Genomic DNA, 15,365 nt, shown 5'->3' on the forward strand with positions numbered 1-15,365 from the left:
TTTTTTAAATGGAATCTCCACAAGTCCAAACTGGATAAATGTTATTTAAATTTTATCATTCCCCTGTTGGCTTACCTGTGAAAGTACACATCTATTTTGACCTATAGAGTTTTTGCCAGGATTATATGATAGCCTTTTATTCTTCTGTTCTCATGTGATCATTTTCAAAACTTTCCCTCATTCAAGTATATGAAGTTCTTGGTGATAGGAATTAGTGCTTGATTAAAGGTAGCCTTTTTCCCCCTTACTTCGTTTGACCAAGTATCTAATAAGACTCCATTTTCTATTCTTGGAATGTATGCATATGTTATATACTACCAGTGTGCTTTAGTTATCTACTTATCCAAAGTGTGTATATATGTATCGCTACATAGTTGCAGTTAGTCTAAAAGTTTTAGCACTCCACACATATTTTAATTTCTTCTATCAAAAATAAGCAGTGGTGTGCTAAATTCTAATAAGTAGTCAGGAATATAGTTAATAGAAGCCTAGCTGTTTCTAATTGGCCTAGGTAGATTTGTATAAGTTCTAAACAGACTTGTCTTTTTCTCTACAGGAAATTTTCTTATTTTCTTACTGTGTTTTCTTTAGGTGAATCAAAAAGGGTCCCAGGAAACCTGTGAATGTTGAAGGAAATTCATCTGTGAATTTTTGATGTTCAAGGAGGAGTCAGTATTTATATTCATCTTTTAAACTGGGAAGATTTATATTTTATTTTAAAACTTCTTGATATTTACAATGAATGGACACAGTGATGAAGAAAGTGTTAGAAACAGTAGTGGAGAATCAAGGTAAGCACTTATTATCAAGTATTTATTGCGAAGAGAATTGAAAACTTTTGTGACTCTTTTAGTTTTCTTAATAGGTAGGGAGTTTTCAGGTTCAAGTTCTTCCTCTTAGCTACCCAAACAGTAAAAAGTTTCTAATATATGAAGCTTTGTTGATAATAAGAGGATTTTAATTATTTTTTCCTTTGAGATAGACAAAGAAGAATTTAAATAATAGAAAGTTTGAGTTACTTAAGTCTCCTTGGAGGTTTATATTGTTTGGGTTAATAATTGGAGCTGGTTGGGGCTGGCCCCGTGGCCGAGTGGTTAAGTCCGTGCGCTCCGCTGCAGGCGGCCCAGTGTTTCATTAGTTCAAATCCTGGGAGCGGACATGGCACTGCTCATCAGACCACGCTGAGGCAGCGTCCCACATGCCACAACTAGAAGAACCCACAACGAAGAATACACAACTATGTACCGGGGGGCTTTGGGGAGAAAAAGGAAAAAATAAAATCTTTAAAAAAAAATAATAATTGGAGCTAGAGCCAGTAAAAAAAGACATTTAAATTGATTTGACTGATAGTGCACTCTCTAAATAAAGGCAATAAGAATTTCTTCCCTCATCTTTTTCTGCACCTGTGCTGTCCAGTACAGTAGCCACTAGTCACATGTGGCTATTTAAATCTAAATTAATTAAAATTACAAAATACTAAAAATTGAATTACTCAGTCACACTAGACACATTTCAAGTGCTGAATAGTCCCGTGTGGCTAGCGGCTACCGTCGTGGACAGCACAGATAGAAAACAGTACTATCACTACAAAAAGTCCTTTTGACAGTGCTGATCTGGGCATTTGTTAAAGTATTGTAACTCTTTTTTTCCTCTATTTGTTTTTTTAATTTGAGTTTTAATTTAAGGGTTCTTACTTGGGCCATGTCTCTGTAAAGAAGATATCGTTTATGGAAATAAGCCACATTAAGCTATTTTAATGTGAAAATGTGAAAGAAGCCTCTTCAAATATAAACTCTCTTTAAATTCTGTAGCCCCCAAATTTTGAGTTATCTGCATATTAATAATACAGTCCATGTAGTTAGGTACAGTTGTTGTATGTAGATATCAGGAATATGGACATTGGAGTCAGACTGCCTGATTACTTATCCTGGTCCTGCTTCTTATTAGCTGTGTGAATTAGGGCAAATTATTTAACCTCTGAGGTTTTGATTTTTGCACTTATAAAATGGGAATTACGGTATTATTTATCTTATTTGAAGTTGAGGATTAAATGAGATGCTATATATAAAGGGCTTAAAATATTTCTTGATATAATGAACACTTAATATTTGCTTATTATAATTAGCATTGTGTTTTATGTAATATAGGACACTACATAACTGAAGCATTAATTACAGTGATGGAGTAATGTGATGGACAAGAAACAGGAAAGTTTTGGCAGTTAGGAGGGTTTCAGAAGAAATCTTGGGTAGAAAATGAAGCAGTGAGATATGTGTTTGATTTAGTGGAACAAGTATTGGTCTGGAGTTACAAAACCTGAGTCGACACCATCTCTCCACTAACTGTTTCTCTGAATGATTTCCCAACTGTAAAGTAATAAGAGTTGAACTAAGTGATTTTGAAGTTTCATCCTACCACTTAATTTACACTGTATAATAAGGTTTCAAATAATAGAGTTTGGCTAGAATCACCAGAGTTGAGAGGTAAATTAGAAGACTTTTGAATTAGAATCTCAGCTTTGATTGAAATCTCTACAGGTTTATTGGCTATAGTAAGTGAATAGGAGAGTCACATTGTCCACATTCTCTTATTCATTAGTGAGCAATGAAGTGGTTAATAGGTAGAAATATCTAGAGGAAACACAGGAACCAAACTATCCCAAAAATAGGAAATAAGACTCTTGAGAGTAAATCCTCTCGTTGAGTATGCAGAGAGAGCACATGCTGTTACTTTCTGATTCCTTACCTTTTCCAGAAATTTTCTTATATTTCACTGCCACATCTAAAGCAAAGGGGAGTAGTAAGTCAAATTTGATAGTATAGATGAAAAAAATTAAACTCTGTGAAATTAAATTGACTTAAAGGAATCTTTTATAATGCATACTTATTTGAAATAATTGCAAAGCATATTCTCTAATTATTCTGAATCATTTCTACTATGCAGGTTATGTGCTTCTGAGAAGTATGATTGTCGAGTTATCTAGTTCTTTCAACTGCCTTGATGTTTATCAGAAGGAGGGAGGCCTGCTTCTATTTTGCTTTCATTTTCTTCCTTACTGCTGTTATGCTATCCTTTTCCTTTGCTCTGCTGTCATTGTTACTAACCCTCAGGCCCCTACCCCAGAGCTTTCATAACAAGGCAGTACAGAGAAGGGAGATTGTGCCTAGTTAAAAGGGCCGGGAGGTGAACTTTATAAACATAAAGGGATTTTCTTGCAAAAAACAAAAGCTACTGTTACTATGAATATTATTATAGAGTGGTGAGAGGAGAAATATACCCTACTTTTAAAATTAATGTACATCATAAATAGTTTTTAAAGTAAAATTTGATTTTTATTGGCTAAAATTTTTAAACGTATTTTTGGCTTTAAATTTTCTCTTTTGTATTGTGGAAGTTTATGAAATGAAATAGACTTAAGCAAGAAGTCATTTGGCATTTTTGGTTGGTATAATTAGCTTTGTACTGAAAAATCATTTTTTGATTCTTTCCATGTGGAAAATTCTCTATAACCATGAAGAAGAAGAAGAATTGATAGGAAAATGTCTCTTTGGCTGTGCTATAACTGACAGTTTTGAAACTTATTTACTAAGAAATTTGGGTCAGGATGCACCTGTACATCAGTTTCAACTCAGCACAAAGTTTATTACATAACTGAAGTTAAGCTTTCTAAAGATACTGTTGGAAGATTTCAAAGCATCAGTTCCCAGCTGTGTAGATGTGTTGTTATTTGCAACCAAGTTTTTCAAATCCTTGTTATTTATTTTAAAGTTGTCTTGAATGATGATTTACTCCAGAACTAGATTTATGGGTAAAGATCAGAAATATATGGTGAGTTTGCTAGTTTTTAGATGATTGATACGTGCTTAATACTCAGAATTTCTCTGCTTGCCTGTAGATTAAATTTTCAGTAGTGTAAGTTTGTCCATGTAAATTTGAGAATTTATTTGAATCACTTTAATTAGTCTTTATATATCATGCTCTTGAAAAATTCTTATAGAGGAAAATTGTTAGTGGTGTGCTATAATGGTCTTAACCATTTAGAATTAATCTATAGCTGGCAATGAGCTTTGTTGACCTGATTCTTAGAATTCTTTTTTGTTTCATTATAGCTTTTTATAGCATTAACAGTACTTGATTTAATATATTTACATATATGTTTTAAATATATATGTGTGTAAATTTTTTATTTACTTAGAAGACCTCTGTGTAACGCTTAAATTTCCTTGGCTTATAGAAAATATTTAATTATTGTGTTATGCTTCAAGAATCTTTGGATCTCAGCTTTTAAAGTGTTTTGGGTAGGCAGTGAGTAGGGAGTATGATCACTGGAAATGGTTAAATGAAAATCTCCTTTTTAGAAAATCAGAATCTTTAAAAGGCTTTTTAAAGGCTTTGAGAAGCCCTAGAGTCTAAATGACCTGTTAAGTGTAAGGAGAACCAATTCAAAGTTAATTTGAACACAGGCCACAATTTTCACCATGTATCTGTTAGTGTCCTGTTGAATTCTACTGTGATATACTATTTTTGGAAACATTGCATTTGTGTATACACATACCAGAAAGATTTCTTGCCATCAAAATGTTAGTTTCTTTCACTAAATAAATTTGAACAATTTTTAAAGTCAATACCAGTTAAAATGGTGTTTGCTGAGCTTGCTCTGCGGTTATCTCAGAGTTTTCAAAACAAATATCATTTTTTAAATTTCAAGTTTGTGCTAAGAAACATATTAAGGAAGATGGGAAAATGTGAAATCACAAAGCCAGAACGGCTAGAAATCATTGAGTTAAGGAAACTGATTTTTAAAATTTTCTGTGATGTCATTCATTGCAGGAAAGTATGACTCTTACATCTCGTTTTTTGTTATTCCCTGTTTCTCAGTTCACTGTGTGCTTTCTTCATCTTTTCCTATTTTTCTCTGAAATATCCTTTATATGCTACTGAATCCAAGATCATCTAAGATCATTTCTTATCCTTTGACAACTCAGTAAACTATTCAGCAGGAGCTTTAGTAATAAGATACTCTCTTTCCAAATAGAATTTACCAAATTAAAATTTTCACAGGATTTCCTAAGGATTGTGGTTAGTCTAGGTTACTATAAAGTATTTAGACTTTTTTAACTGATAAGGATAAGAGAATTGTATATGATGTAACTTTCCAAGACGTCGTTCAAAATGTACAACTGGGGCCCTACCCCAGACCTGCTGAATCAGAATCTTCATTTTAACAAGATTCTCCAGTAATTCATATTCATATTAAATTAATGCACATGTATATGAAGTGGTTTGCATGGAGTCATTAAGCACTTTGCCACTTTTTATGTTATTGATGTTGTTGTTGTTATGTGTGGTTTTTATTTTCTGGGAAGCCCCAAAGAACCAGGTCATAGGCCATGCCAACAGGAAGCTGGGTACATTTCATTTCTCTAGAAACAATAGTAATGGTAACCAATAATTATTGAGCTCTCACTCTGAACCAGGCATGGCGCACAGTACATGGTGCATTATGTGAATTTATCACAGTTCATCCTCGCAAAACTCCCGTAATATACGCAGTATTATGATTCCCACTCTCCAGACGAGGAAACCAGATTTATAACCATTTAAAAGAATTTTTTTTAAAAAACTATTAACTAAATTTCAGACTTTACTTGGATTTCATTGATTTTTCCATTAATGATCTCTTTCTGTTCCGGGATTCAACCCAAAGTTCCATGTTGCATTTAATTGTCAACTCTCCCCAGCGTCCTCTTTCCTTGATTTCCTTAACAATCTTGAGAAGTACTGGCCAGGTGTCCTGTAGAATGCCCCCAGTTTGGATTTGTCTGATGTTTTTGTTAAACTAGAATAAACTAGGGTTATCAGTTTTTAGAAAGAATATCACACAGATGAAATGTTCTTCTAGTCACATCGTATGGGGAGCCTAATATCCACATGACATTACTGATGATGATAACCTTTATCACTTGGCCAAGGCAGCATTTGCCAGGTTTCTCCACTGTCAAGTTACTGTTTGTTTTTCCCTTTCCATACTGTCTTCTTTGGCCGCAAATGTCTATGTCTAGCTCACTCTCAAGGGGGTGGGGGGAGTGGGAATTAAGTTCCATCTCCTTCTGGGAGGTAGTATCTACATATATTAAATGGAATCTTTTGTAAAGAAGTCATTTATCTCCCATTTAGTCAATCATTCATTTATATAAGCTTGGACTTGTGTATATGTATTTTATACTTTGGGTTATAATCCAATAAATTATTTATTTTGTTGCTCAAATTGTTCTAGCCTTGCCCATTGTGAGCTTTCTTTCAGGTTGGCTTCTGTGTACTTTTTACACATTCCCATTCTTTTGTCCTAGAGTCACTCATTTCTCCAAAGAGCCCTGGTTCCTTTTATTGGAGAAAAGGATGTTAGAAAGCAGATTTGGGTGCTGAGTATGCTCGTTGCTGCTCAGGTGTCATTGCTTCTAGGCCCTCTCAGCAGACAAAGCAGACAGAGCTACGTAATATATGTATATATACTAAACCACGTATATCAACATATCTACAGTTGTTTCTGTATCTGTTCATCTGTATATATATTGACGTAAACTTGGGTTTGTACTGATGCCTCCGACGGTAATCCTGTACTACAGGATTCATCCTAACCTTCCTTTCTTGCTTCTTTATTAACTTCCGTCTCCAACAGAGAGAAACCTGGCTCGCACCATCCTCCATCCACCATCCATGACCTCACCCTCAGCATACAGATAAAGTAGTTTCAGAATTTTTAGGCCATTGTCACAGAAGAAACAAATTTACCAACTAGAATACAGTGTTGATGTACAGTGTACAGTTCCTATTATATTTAGCCTTAGAATTTCTAGTCAAACACTGTTTTCCAAAGTTACTCCAGTTAGCATCTTTCCCCCCACCCCCTTCAGTATGTGATGTCATAAATTTATAATAAAGTTACTCTTTTATCACAATTTGCATTCCATCCTAGGATTCTCAGTCACATGGGTTGATTTTTTTAAACTTGCATATATTACATTTACTCTGTGATAGACAGTTTTATGGGTTTTGACAAATGCATAGAATCATTTATTCTCCACCCCAGTACTGTCAGAATGATTCTTTCATCTAAAAGTTCCCCTGTGTCTCCCAGATTTACTAAATCAGAATTTTCATTTTAACAATATTCCCAGGAGATTTCTATGCATATTAAATTCATATGCATATATATGAAGCTATTCACTTGGAGTCACTTAGTATCTTGCCATCTTTTAAAACTATAAATTAACTTGGAGAAAGGGTATTATGATCTAGAGGTGATAATGGAATAGCCGGGTTTAAATACACAGTCAAGAAAGTGAGTATATTCCAATTCATGGGGCCACGTAGGTATGCAAGTGAGGTGAAAGAAAATGGAATTGGGCAAATTACTGGACTAAAGTACTGGGCTATATGGAAGTTTTCACGGAGCTCTTTAACTTTTGTAATCTTCATAATGATGAGAAATGATGTAGTATTATCTGTCACTGTGATATGAGGTGACTGCTTAGTCAAAAGTCACCTTGTTCAACTGCTTTCGAAAAGTTTCATTGATGTGGATAGATTAAGTGAGATTTAAATTATCATTGAGATCAAAATACACAAACGTGCAAAGTTCTGGCTAAGCAGTACTGGGTTTTGGGATCTTATGTCTGCAGTATGTCTCAGAGCTGAGGCATAAGGCACAAAAATAGTGGGGAGCTCTTTTCTTAACAAAAACCTTCTGTTAGCTATTTCACATCTCTCCTATTGCTACTTTCAGAACTACAGTTCTCTGTCCTCAGATAGTTATTTAGTGTAGATGATTAAACAACTGCTATATGGTAAATACCATGAAATCCTAAAATTTGAGATTCTTCTCTAAATCAAGAAAAAGACCTAAGCCTTACATATTTGTAGCATCAGGTGGATATGGTAAATACAGAAAGATGCAGTCTACAGCAGTTCAAAGGAAGAGACAGAGAAGTTTGATCCAAAGACAAATGGTTAATTTCTGCATCAAGCCCACTATCAGAATGAATTTTTTTTAAGAGATCATTCAAAATGCTGATAATCTTAAATTATGTGCGTGTTAAAGTCCTGGTAATGTGACTTTTATGATATGGTGAGATATTTTGACAGGCTTAGGCAAAAAGTCAAGAGAAATTTTTATACCCAGGAAAAATGATGTTAGAAGGCAATAAATACTATGCTGAAGAGATAATATAAAGGAATGGGGCCATTGGAGAAGACTGGAGTTACAGTCTAAATTCCCTCAAAGAAGACTGTTCTTGTTTTTGTGCTTGAGGTAGATAATATGATTATTGCCATTTGATGCAACTGCCACAGTATTCCCAGTTCTAAATGACTAAATCTTGGATTATGTTAATAAAAGGAAGAAATCTGATCTGAAAGGAAATTTTATAAGAAAATAAGAATTACAGTTAGCTGTACATGAGTCCTGAAAATGTAAATAACCTCCTCTTTTTTCCAGTTTTAGCGTGTGTTTTATACCTAAGGATTGACCTAGTGTGCAGTAGCTTATCTCTGTCATACCATTCTGTGTTGATTATTTCACTTTTTCGTTTTTTGCTAAATGACTCACAGTAGTTGGAGGTTGTTCTTGTGTGCAGTACACTCCCAAGGATTTTGCAGATGGGTGAAATACCAAATTACAAATAATTTTGTTAGAAAGTAAAGCATGTATTGCTGAGAACTTTGTCTTTTTGCAACAGTATTCATAAAAGTAATTTAAAAGCATGTAAATATTTTAAAAACCTTTTTAAAATCAAATTAATCAAATGGATAATCTCCTTAAAATTAGACTTTTAAATATAGACATATACTTCACTACTTGTGCTAACTTGAAAATTGTGGAGAATTTCAAGTATATGCAAAATAGTGACAATAGTAAAACGGACCCTCTTGTACACATCATCTGGCTTCCGCATATTTCATCTCATGGCCAATCTAGTTTTATGTCTAAATTCTATCTTATAACACTCCCTCACTCAATTACTTTGAAGGTTATTTCTAGATATATAATTTCCACATGTGTTAGACTTCTGCATGATAGGTAATTCTAATGGAGGGGAGAGTATCATTAGCTTTACCTACTTGTAATTATAAATTACATTACATGTAGTTTGGAAATTACAAATTCTACAGAATTAGAGATCTTTATCAGGTCATTAATGTTATAACAAATTGCAAATGTTTTATGAAACTATTATTTAGTGACTTTCGAGTGTATATATATATGTAGTCCTTGTTTTTCATCTGATTGTCTGAATGCTTACTAAAGAAACTTTTGAATTTACTTTCTTTATCTCAGATTCAACATGACTAAACCCAAATAATCATCTTTGAAATTAGTTGTGCTAAATGTTAACCCTTCCCAGCATCTATTTCTAGCAGTTTTATTCTCGTTTATTCAGTCGGACACTTTAAGTGATTGATAGAATCAACTTACTTTAAGAAGGTTTTACTTTGTAATAGAATTTTGTCTTGGATTGGTAGTTTAGAATGCTAAAAGGGACTGTTTGCTTGCTGTTTAGTGCCTAAAAAATCATTGCTCCTGACTGGTTTTCAGAACCATACAGATGGATAGATACTTTCTGGATTTTCTGAAACCTTTAATAGTTTTTAAGGCTTGTAGTAAAAGATAAGGTGGATAACAAATTTTAATACAATATAATTTTATAGAATATAAAGGTGGTCTGACCTTAGTTATCGTCTAGCTGAACGCATCTTATTTTCCAAATGATTTGTTCAAGGCAAATATATTTTAAATAGTGAGTTGCAACAATTAGAGTTTCATGATCAAAAAAATTTTTTTAAGTGAAAGAGAATAATGTAAACTAGAATGGGAAATAGAGTGTTCCTCTTGTAGAGTATTATTTCATCCAACTTTTGTTATGCTTACATGTGCATGTGTGTGTACTGCATCATGATGTAAAATGTATTTATTATATAAGTCATAGTCCAAAAAGTTTGAAAGCCATTGCCTTTGGTCACTAATTCATTTTTTAAATTGTAAGTGTTTATTCAATACCTACTGATTTCCATATTGTTTCTCTAGTCCTGCGGAAGTGGATAATGGTTTATAAAAATAAGTAAAATAAATGCCCAACTTAAGAATTCCAGGGTATAGTTAGAAGAGAGATACATGGATAAAATTAATTGTAATATTGTAAAGGACTTACTACTAACATATAAGCAAAATATTGTGAACACGTGGGCTGGAACAATGACCTTGCCTGGAGAAAATGGAAAAGATTACATAAAGGATATGATATTTTTGAGTAATCTTGAAGAGTGGGAAGTTTTATCAGTTTCTTCAGAAAGAGTTCTGGGGCCAGCCCTGGGGCCTAGTGGTTACGTTTGGTGTGCTCTTCTTTGGTGGCCCAGGTTTGCTTCCTGGGCATAGACCTAGACCACTTGTCGGCGGCCATGCTATGGCGCAACCCACATACAAAATAGAGGAAGATTGGCACAGATTTCAGCTCAGGGCAAATCTTCCTCAAGCAAAGAGAGGAAGATTGGCAACAGATGTTAGCTCAGGGCGAATCTTCCTCAGCAAAAAAAAAAGAAAGAAAGGATTCTCTAGAGGGAAAAGTATGGAGAATACTAACAATCACTTCCTCCATGAAGCCTTGCCCCCATTCCATTTCCTCGACCTCCGGTTCCTAAATCAGGAATCTATCCATCTTTATATCTTTGATTCTCTTAAGTTTTACTTTTTCCCATGGCAGTTTGTTCCTGATAGAAATTCTTGCTCAATGCTTGTTAGTTGAAGAGGAGCAAATGGATTCAAATTATATATATACAAAACTTATTTCAAAAGTGTTTGTTGCAGAAACATTATTATAGTATATTAGAGAACCAATTAAGGTGCTGTGTATGTTGTAGACTACAAAACACAGGGTCTCAGAACAGTTATTTCTTATTCACTCTGAGTTAAGTGAGCTCTACCCCTGAGGTTATCCAAGTACTCTGACTAGTGGGACAGCTTTACTATCCTTAACATAAGGCTTCCGTTGCTTCAGTGGTGTCCATTTTCAGCCAGGAGGAGGAAGATGAGAATGGGGAGCATTTAAGACAAGCCACTTCCATTTTAAGGCTATGACATAGAAATCCCATATCATTTCTAGCCATATTCCATTGGTCAGAAACTGTTCATGTGGCCACATGTAGCTGAAAGAGATACTGGGAAATCTAATCTTTAGCTGAGTGGGCATGTGCCAGTGAAAACTGGAGGGATGGTTATATAATACTAAGGGGCAAACAGAAAATGGATACTGAGTGAATGAGGAGGGGCAAGGAGACAACATATATGTGGCACAAACGTAAAGGGATATTATTTTGAAATAATCACTCTTATCATCCTAAGATATTGGTGGCTCTCATTTTTCTGAATTTTCTTTCAATTCTTTATATGTATTCATAATTTGTACACTTATCATAGTATTGATATTTGTTTTCTTTGCCTTCTCTGAGCCTCAGTTTATTTGTTTATTCTATGAAACTGAAAGAATTAAATGACAACCCCAGTGTCTGGCACATAGTAATCACCGTGTCTTCCTTTTTTTATTAAACAATTTGTTTTGAAAGTTTTAGTATTTCAGGTTTTATTCATAGATATTGCATATATTTGTACTTATAGTTATGATAGTCCAAAGAACACCTAAAGCAAACTTTGAAGTAATAATTCTGATCTTGAACTCAGGAAAAAGATTAATGGTTTTTTATTTCTAATAGCTGTCAATATTGAACTCTGTAACTACTGTATATCGTACAGTATGCTCTATGTCTCTTTTAATCTTCACAGTAATCCTTAAGTATGTTTATTATTTTCATATGCCAGGAACCTGAGGCTCATCTAAAGGGTGTACAGGTATAAATATAATTACAATGCGGAGAGAGGGCTAGAAAGCTAGGAGGAAATAAGTCGATTAAATGTTAGAACACCATTATTAGCCCTGAAGTTCCCCCCCAAGTGTCTCTCAAAAAATTCTCTGAAAAACTCCCCTAAAGAAGTCCTTTTGAATGGCATTGACACTTGAGCAGTAAAAGGGGAAGGGTGCAAGGTATAAAGTGAGAATTTAGTGCAGTATGCTCGTTCTTTAACATAGTAAATACAATTCCTGTATGTATTACTGTATTTGTCAGGCACGTAATTCTCTGTTACAATATTTCTGTGGAAAATCAATATACCTTCTATCAGTGTATCCTATAGCATGCCGCCTCCTTCTCTCCAGAGTCTAATCCATCCAAATTCTGCTACCAGTTTAAGAAAAAGTAGGGGAGTGGGAAAGGAAATCTTTATGTACTAGGGGCAAAAAGAAGTAAATAAATGAATGCATTGTTTAATAGAATTAAAATGAGAAATCATTGATCTAAACCTTTGATGTAGGTAGTCTGATTTACATATAATGTTTAAATACACAGTCTTTTTTCCTCCTTCTTTAGTGCTACTGTTTTGAGATATTCTTTCCATTCCTCCTTAGTACTTCCACTCCCACTCCTATATCACTTTCTTGACTTTTTCAGTCTATTCCAAGATTTATCAGGGCTAGTTTCTTCTATTCATGATCTCGTCATAGGGAAAGCAGTTGCCCATTGCTACCATTTTCTTAGAAGGTCACTCATTATTTTACTCATTCTTCTTTTGTGTTCCATTGCAGACTGGTTTCCAGTTGACAAAAATGCAAAGAATACTTGAAGACTTTTTTTTCCTTGTAATATGGAAGAATCTTTGTTTATGCACTTGAGACTATATCGTTCTCATCTCCTTACTAGGTCTTAGTGTTTTCTTTAGTTCAAAGGACTGATTTGAGTGGAGAGTTGGGTACACAGAAAGGAGGTGTTGCTATTCTGTCATATTCTGAGCTAAGCTAGCATAGACTCACTCCTGGAGCACTTCCTCCCCACAAACACGTGAAAATGCTAAATAAGATAGAGTAAAGGGAAAAAAGTAGGTGCATGGCTGAACTTGAAAGCAAACTTCCATGTACCAGGAACAAAAGGGAACTCAAAGTCCGAACAGTAAGCTCAAAGCACATATGGCAGCACAGGGGATATTTGGAGGGATACAGGCCCTCAGGAAGGAAGCCGGGGTTGGGATTGTAACTAAGTATTTGACTGTGAAATTAAGTCTCCTTAAAGCTGGGACCCTGGAAGGACTGTCTCCTCTGAAAAGGGGTCTAGAAAAATTCCCTATATGTGCGTTCAAGAACATTCTTTTTTTATGAAGATAAAATAGAATGCAGTATGAAAATATTTTGAAAGTTATAAAGAGCTATTTTAAATTTTGTCTTAGAGTATAAATGAGAGAAAGGGCCATAAGGGCCAAGCAGAAAACATAAATAAATGAAGCTGTCTGAGTAGGAGACATTTGTTTGAGGGGGACGACTGGTGAATTGGAGATCATTTGCATCCTCGAAAAGAACTAGTGCTACTTTATTTTATTTTATTTTTTGGAGGAAGATTAGCTCTGAGCTAACATCTGCTGCCACTCCTCCTCTTTTTGCTGAGGAAGACTGGCCCTGAGCTAATATCCATGCCTGTCTCCCTCTATTTTGTATGTGGGATGCCTGCCACAGCATGGTTTGACAAGCGGTGCTAGGTCTCCACCCGGGATTTGAACCAGTGAACCCCGGGTGGCCAAAGCAGAACGTGTGAACTTAACCGCTACACCACCAGGCTGGCCCCTAGTGCTACTTTAGGTATAGACAGTTGTGACCATGTGGGAAGTGGACCCAGTGTTTCCAGATTTTCTGATTTTTTTCAAAAGAAGTTTCTTAAAATTATTTTACCCCAAGCAATTTTAAATTAGATGATTTGGAGGAAGAAAAAACCCAAAAGAAAAGTAGAGGCTGGCAAACCAGGAGGAAGGAACAAGGAGATTTCTGTGAAAGACTTAGGCTTGTGGTGTTTTCAAATAAAAAGCAAGAGGAGGTGGTATTAGCCTTTTATTAATCCACAAATATATTTTCAGAGTCAGGTAGAGTGCTAGAAAGTAGGGATACAGTTGTTAAGTAAAACACCCCTGTGCTCATACTAGCTTCTGTTAAGGAAGTCCTAAGTGCCAGACATTGTGCTGAGTGTGTTCTCTAGTGTGGAGGAGGTGGTCTAGGAACACTCAATTTGAGAAGTGAGAGAGAAGTAGAGTAGGAGTACTAGGGAAGAAGGTGGAGTGGGGATTAACAAGCTTTCCAGGTAGGGGAACTGCTTCATACCAAGGTTCTGAGGGGAGAAAGCTTGGCAAATTCAAGGACAGAAGGAAGTCAGTCAGGCTAGGGTACAGCATAGAGATAGGAGAGTGGTTTTAAGATGGAGTTGGAGAAGCAGGCAGAGATCAGATTTTAGTCATTTTATCCCAAGAATGAACATACACCTTTAAAAGCTTCAAGCTCAGCCTTACTGCTGGCTTCACCACGGGATATGTGATGGGGCCCAGGCATATGCAATTAAACAATTGGAGAGGCATGGTGATCTTGATGTTGGTTAGTTTGAGAAGCATTTCTCTAAACTAATGAGGAAGTAAACCATTGATCAAAGCTGCACTAAAGTTCTTAGAAATTTAACTTGAAAAAACAGTTTAAAAATGGATTTTCATGTCTTACTGAACAGAATATTAATTTTTTCTGGTCACTCAGGTTATTAAGAACATTGACTTATAATAACCTTGGGAATATTGGAAAAGAATATTGGTCTCTATACTAGAAGAACCTGTGGAGATGTAAATTTTGAGCAATTTTCCCATCTTTTCCTCCTGTCAGCTGCAAACTTTGAAGGCAAATCAGAAGGACCAAAAAAGGGAGCATCTCCTAGCTGAGTCAGCCCCCATTGAACAGTCTTCTGGAAAGTACAACCCAACATTTCTGCTTTTGTCGCATTTGTAGAACTTAAGCTGGTGGCCATGTTTAACTGCAGGGAGTTTGTGCTATGTACTCTTTTATACGGGGTGACCATGATGTTGGGATTTCTGTTACTAAGGAAAGGAAGAAGACATGCTAAGTTAGGCAACTGCATTTTCTTGGGCAGCTGTTGTATACTGTTGGTCTTTAATTTCCCTTCCTTAATATTTTTACCTTTTCAGGTCCCTTAAGGAAAAGTTCTGTGCGGTTCGTATATTTTCATCTGTCTAGGTTGACCATGTTATTGACTGATTTTACATCAGATGCTTTCATATTTCACATCACTGTTTATCTACTTGCGTGTTTCATATTCGACTTGTGGCTTCTAAATTTCCTCTTTATACCTTTTACTACCTGCAAATGAGATTTCACAATACTGAATATTAGTAAAAGCATGTGGTATTGGAAGAATAATTTTTTTGTTCATTAACATTTTTATTT

General features: G+C 35.1%; 1 protein-coding gene across 2 annotated transcripts in view; it reads left to right on the forward strand.

Annotated features, from left to right (window-relative positions):
* CHD1 (chromodomain helicase DNA binding protein 1) overlaps nt 1-15,365 on the forward strand; it is a 78,988-nt gene that overhangs the window by 1,890 nt on the left and 61,733 nt on the right. For both annotated transcript variants that reach the window (XM_014867161.3, XM_014867171.3), the window contains exon 2: nt 592-791. In XM_014867161.3, coding sequence (XP_014722647.1) covers nt 739-791 — 53 coding nt within the window. In that variant the 5' untranslated portion in view covers nt 592-738. The remainder of the gene's footprint in view (nt 1-591; nt 792-15,365) is intronic.

The sequence above is a fragment of the Equus asinus genome, chromosome 9, assembly GCF_041296235.1.
Source record: "Equus asinus isolate D_3611 breed Donkey chromosome 9, EquAss-T2T_v2, whole genome shotgun sequence".
In the NCBI taxonomy this organism is placed as follows: Eukaryota; Metazoa; Chordata; class Mammalia; order Perissodactyla; family Equidae; genus Equus; species Equus asinus.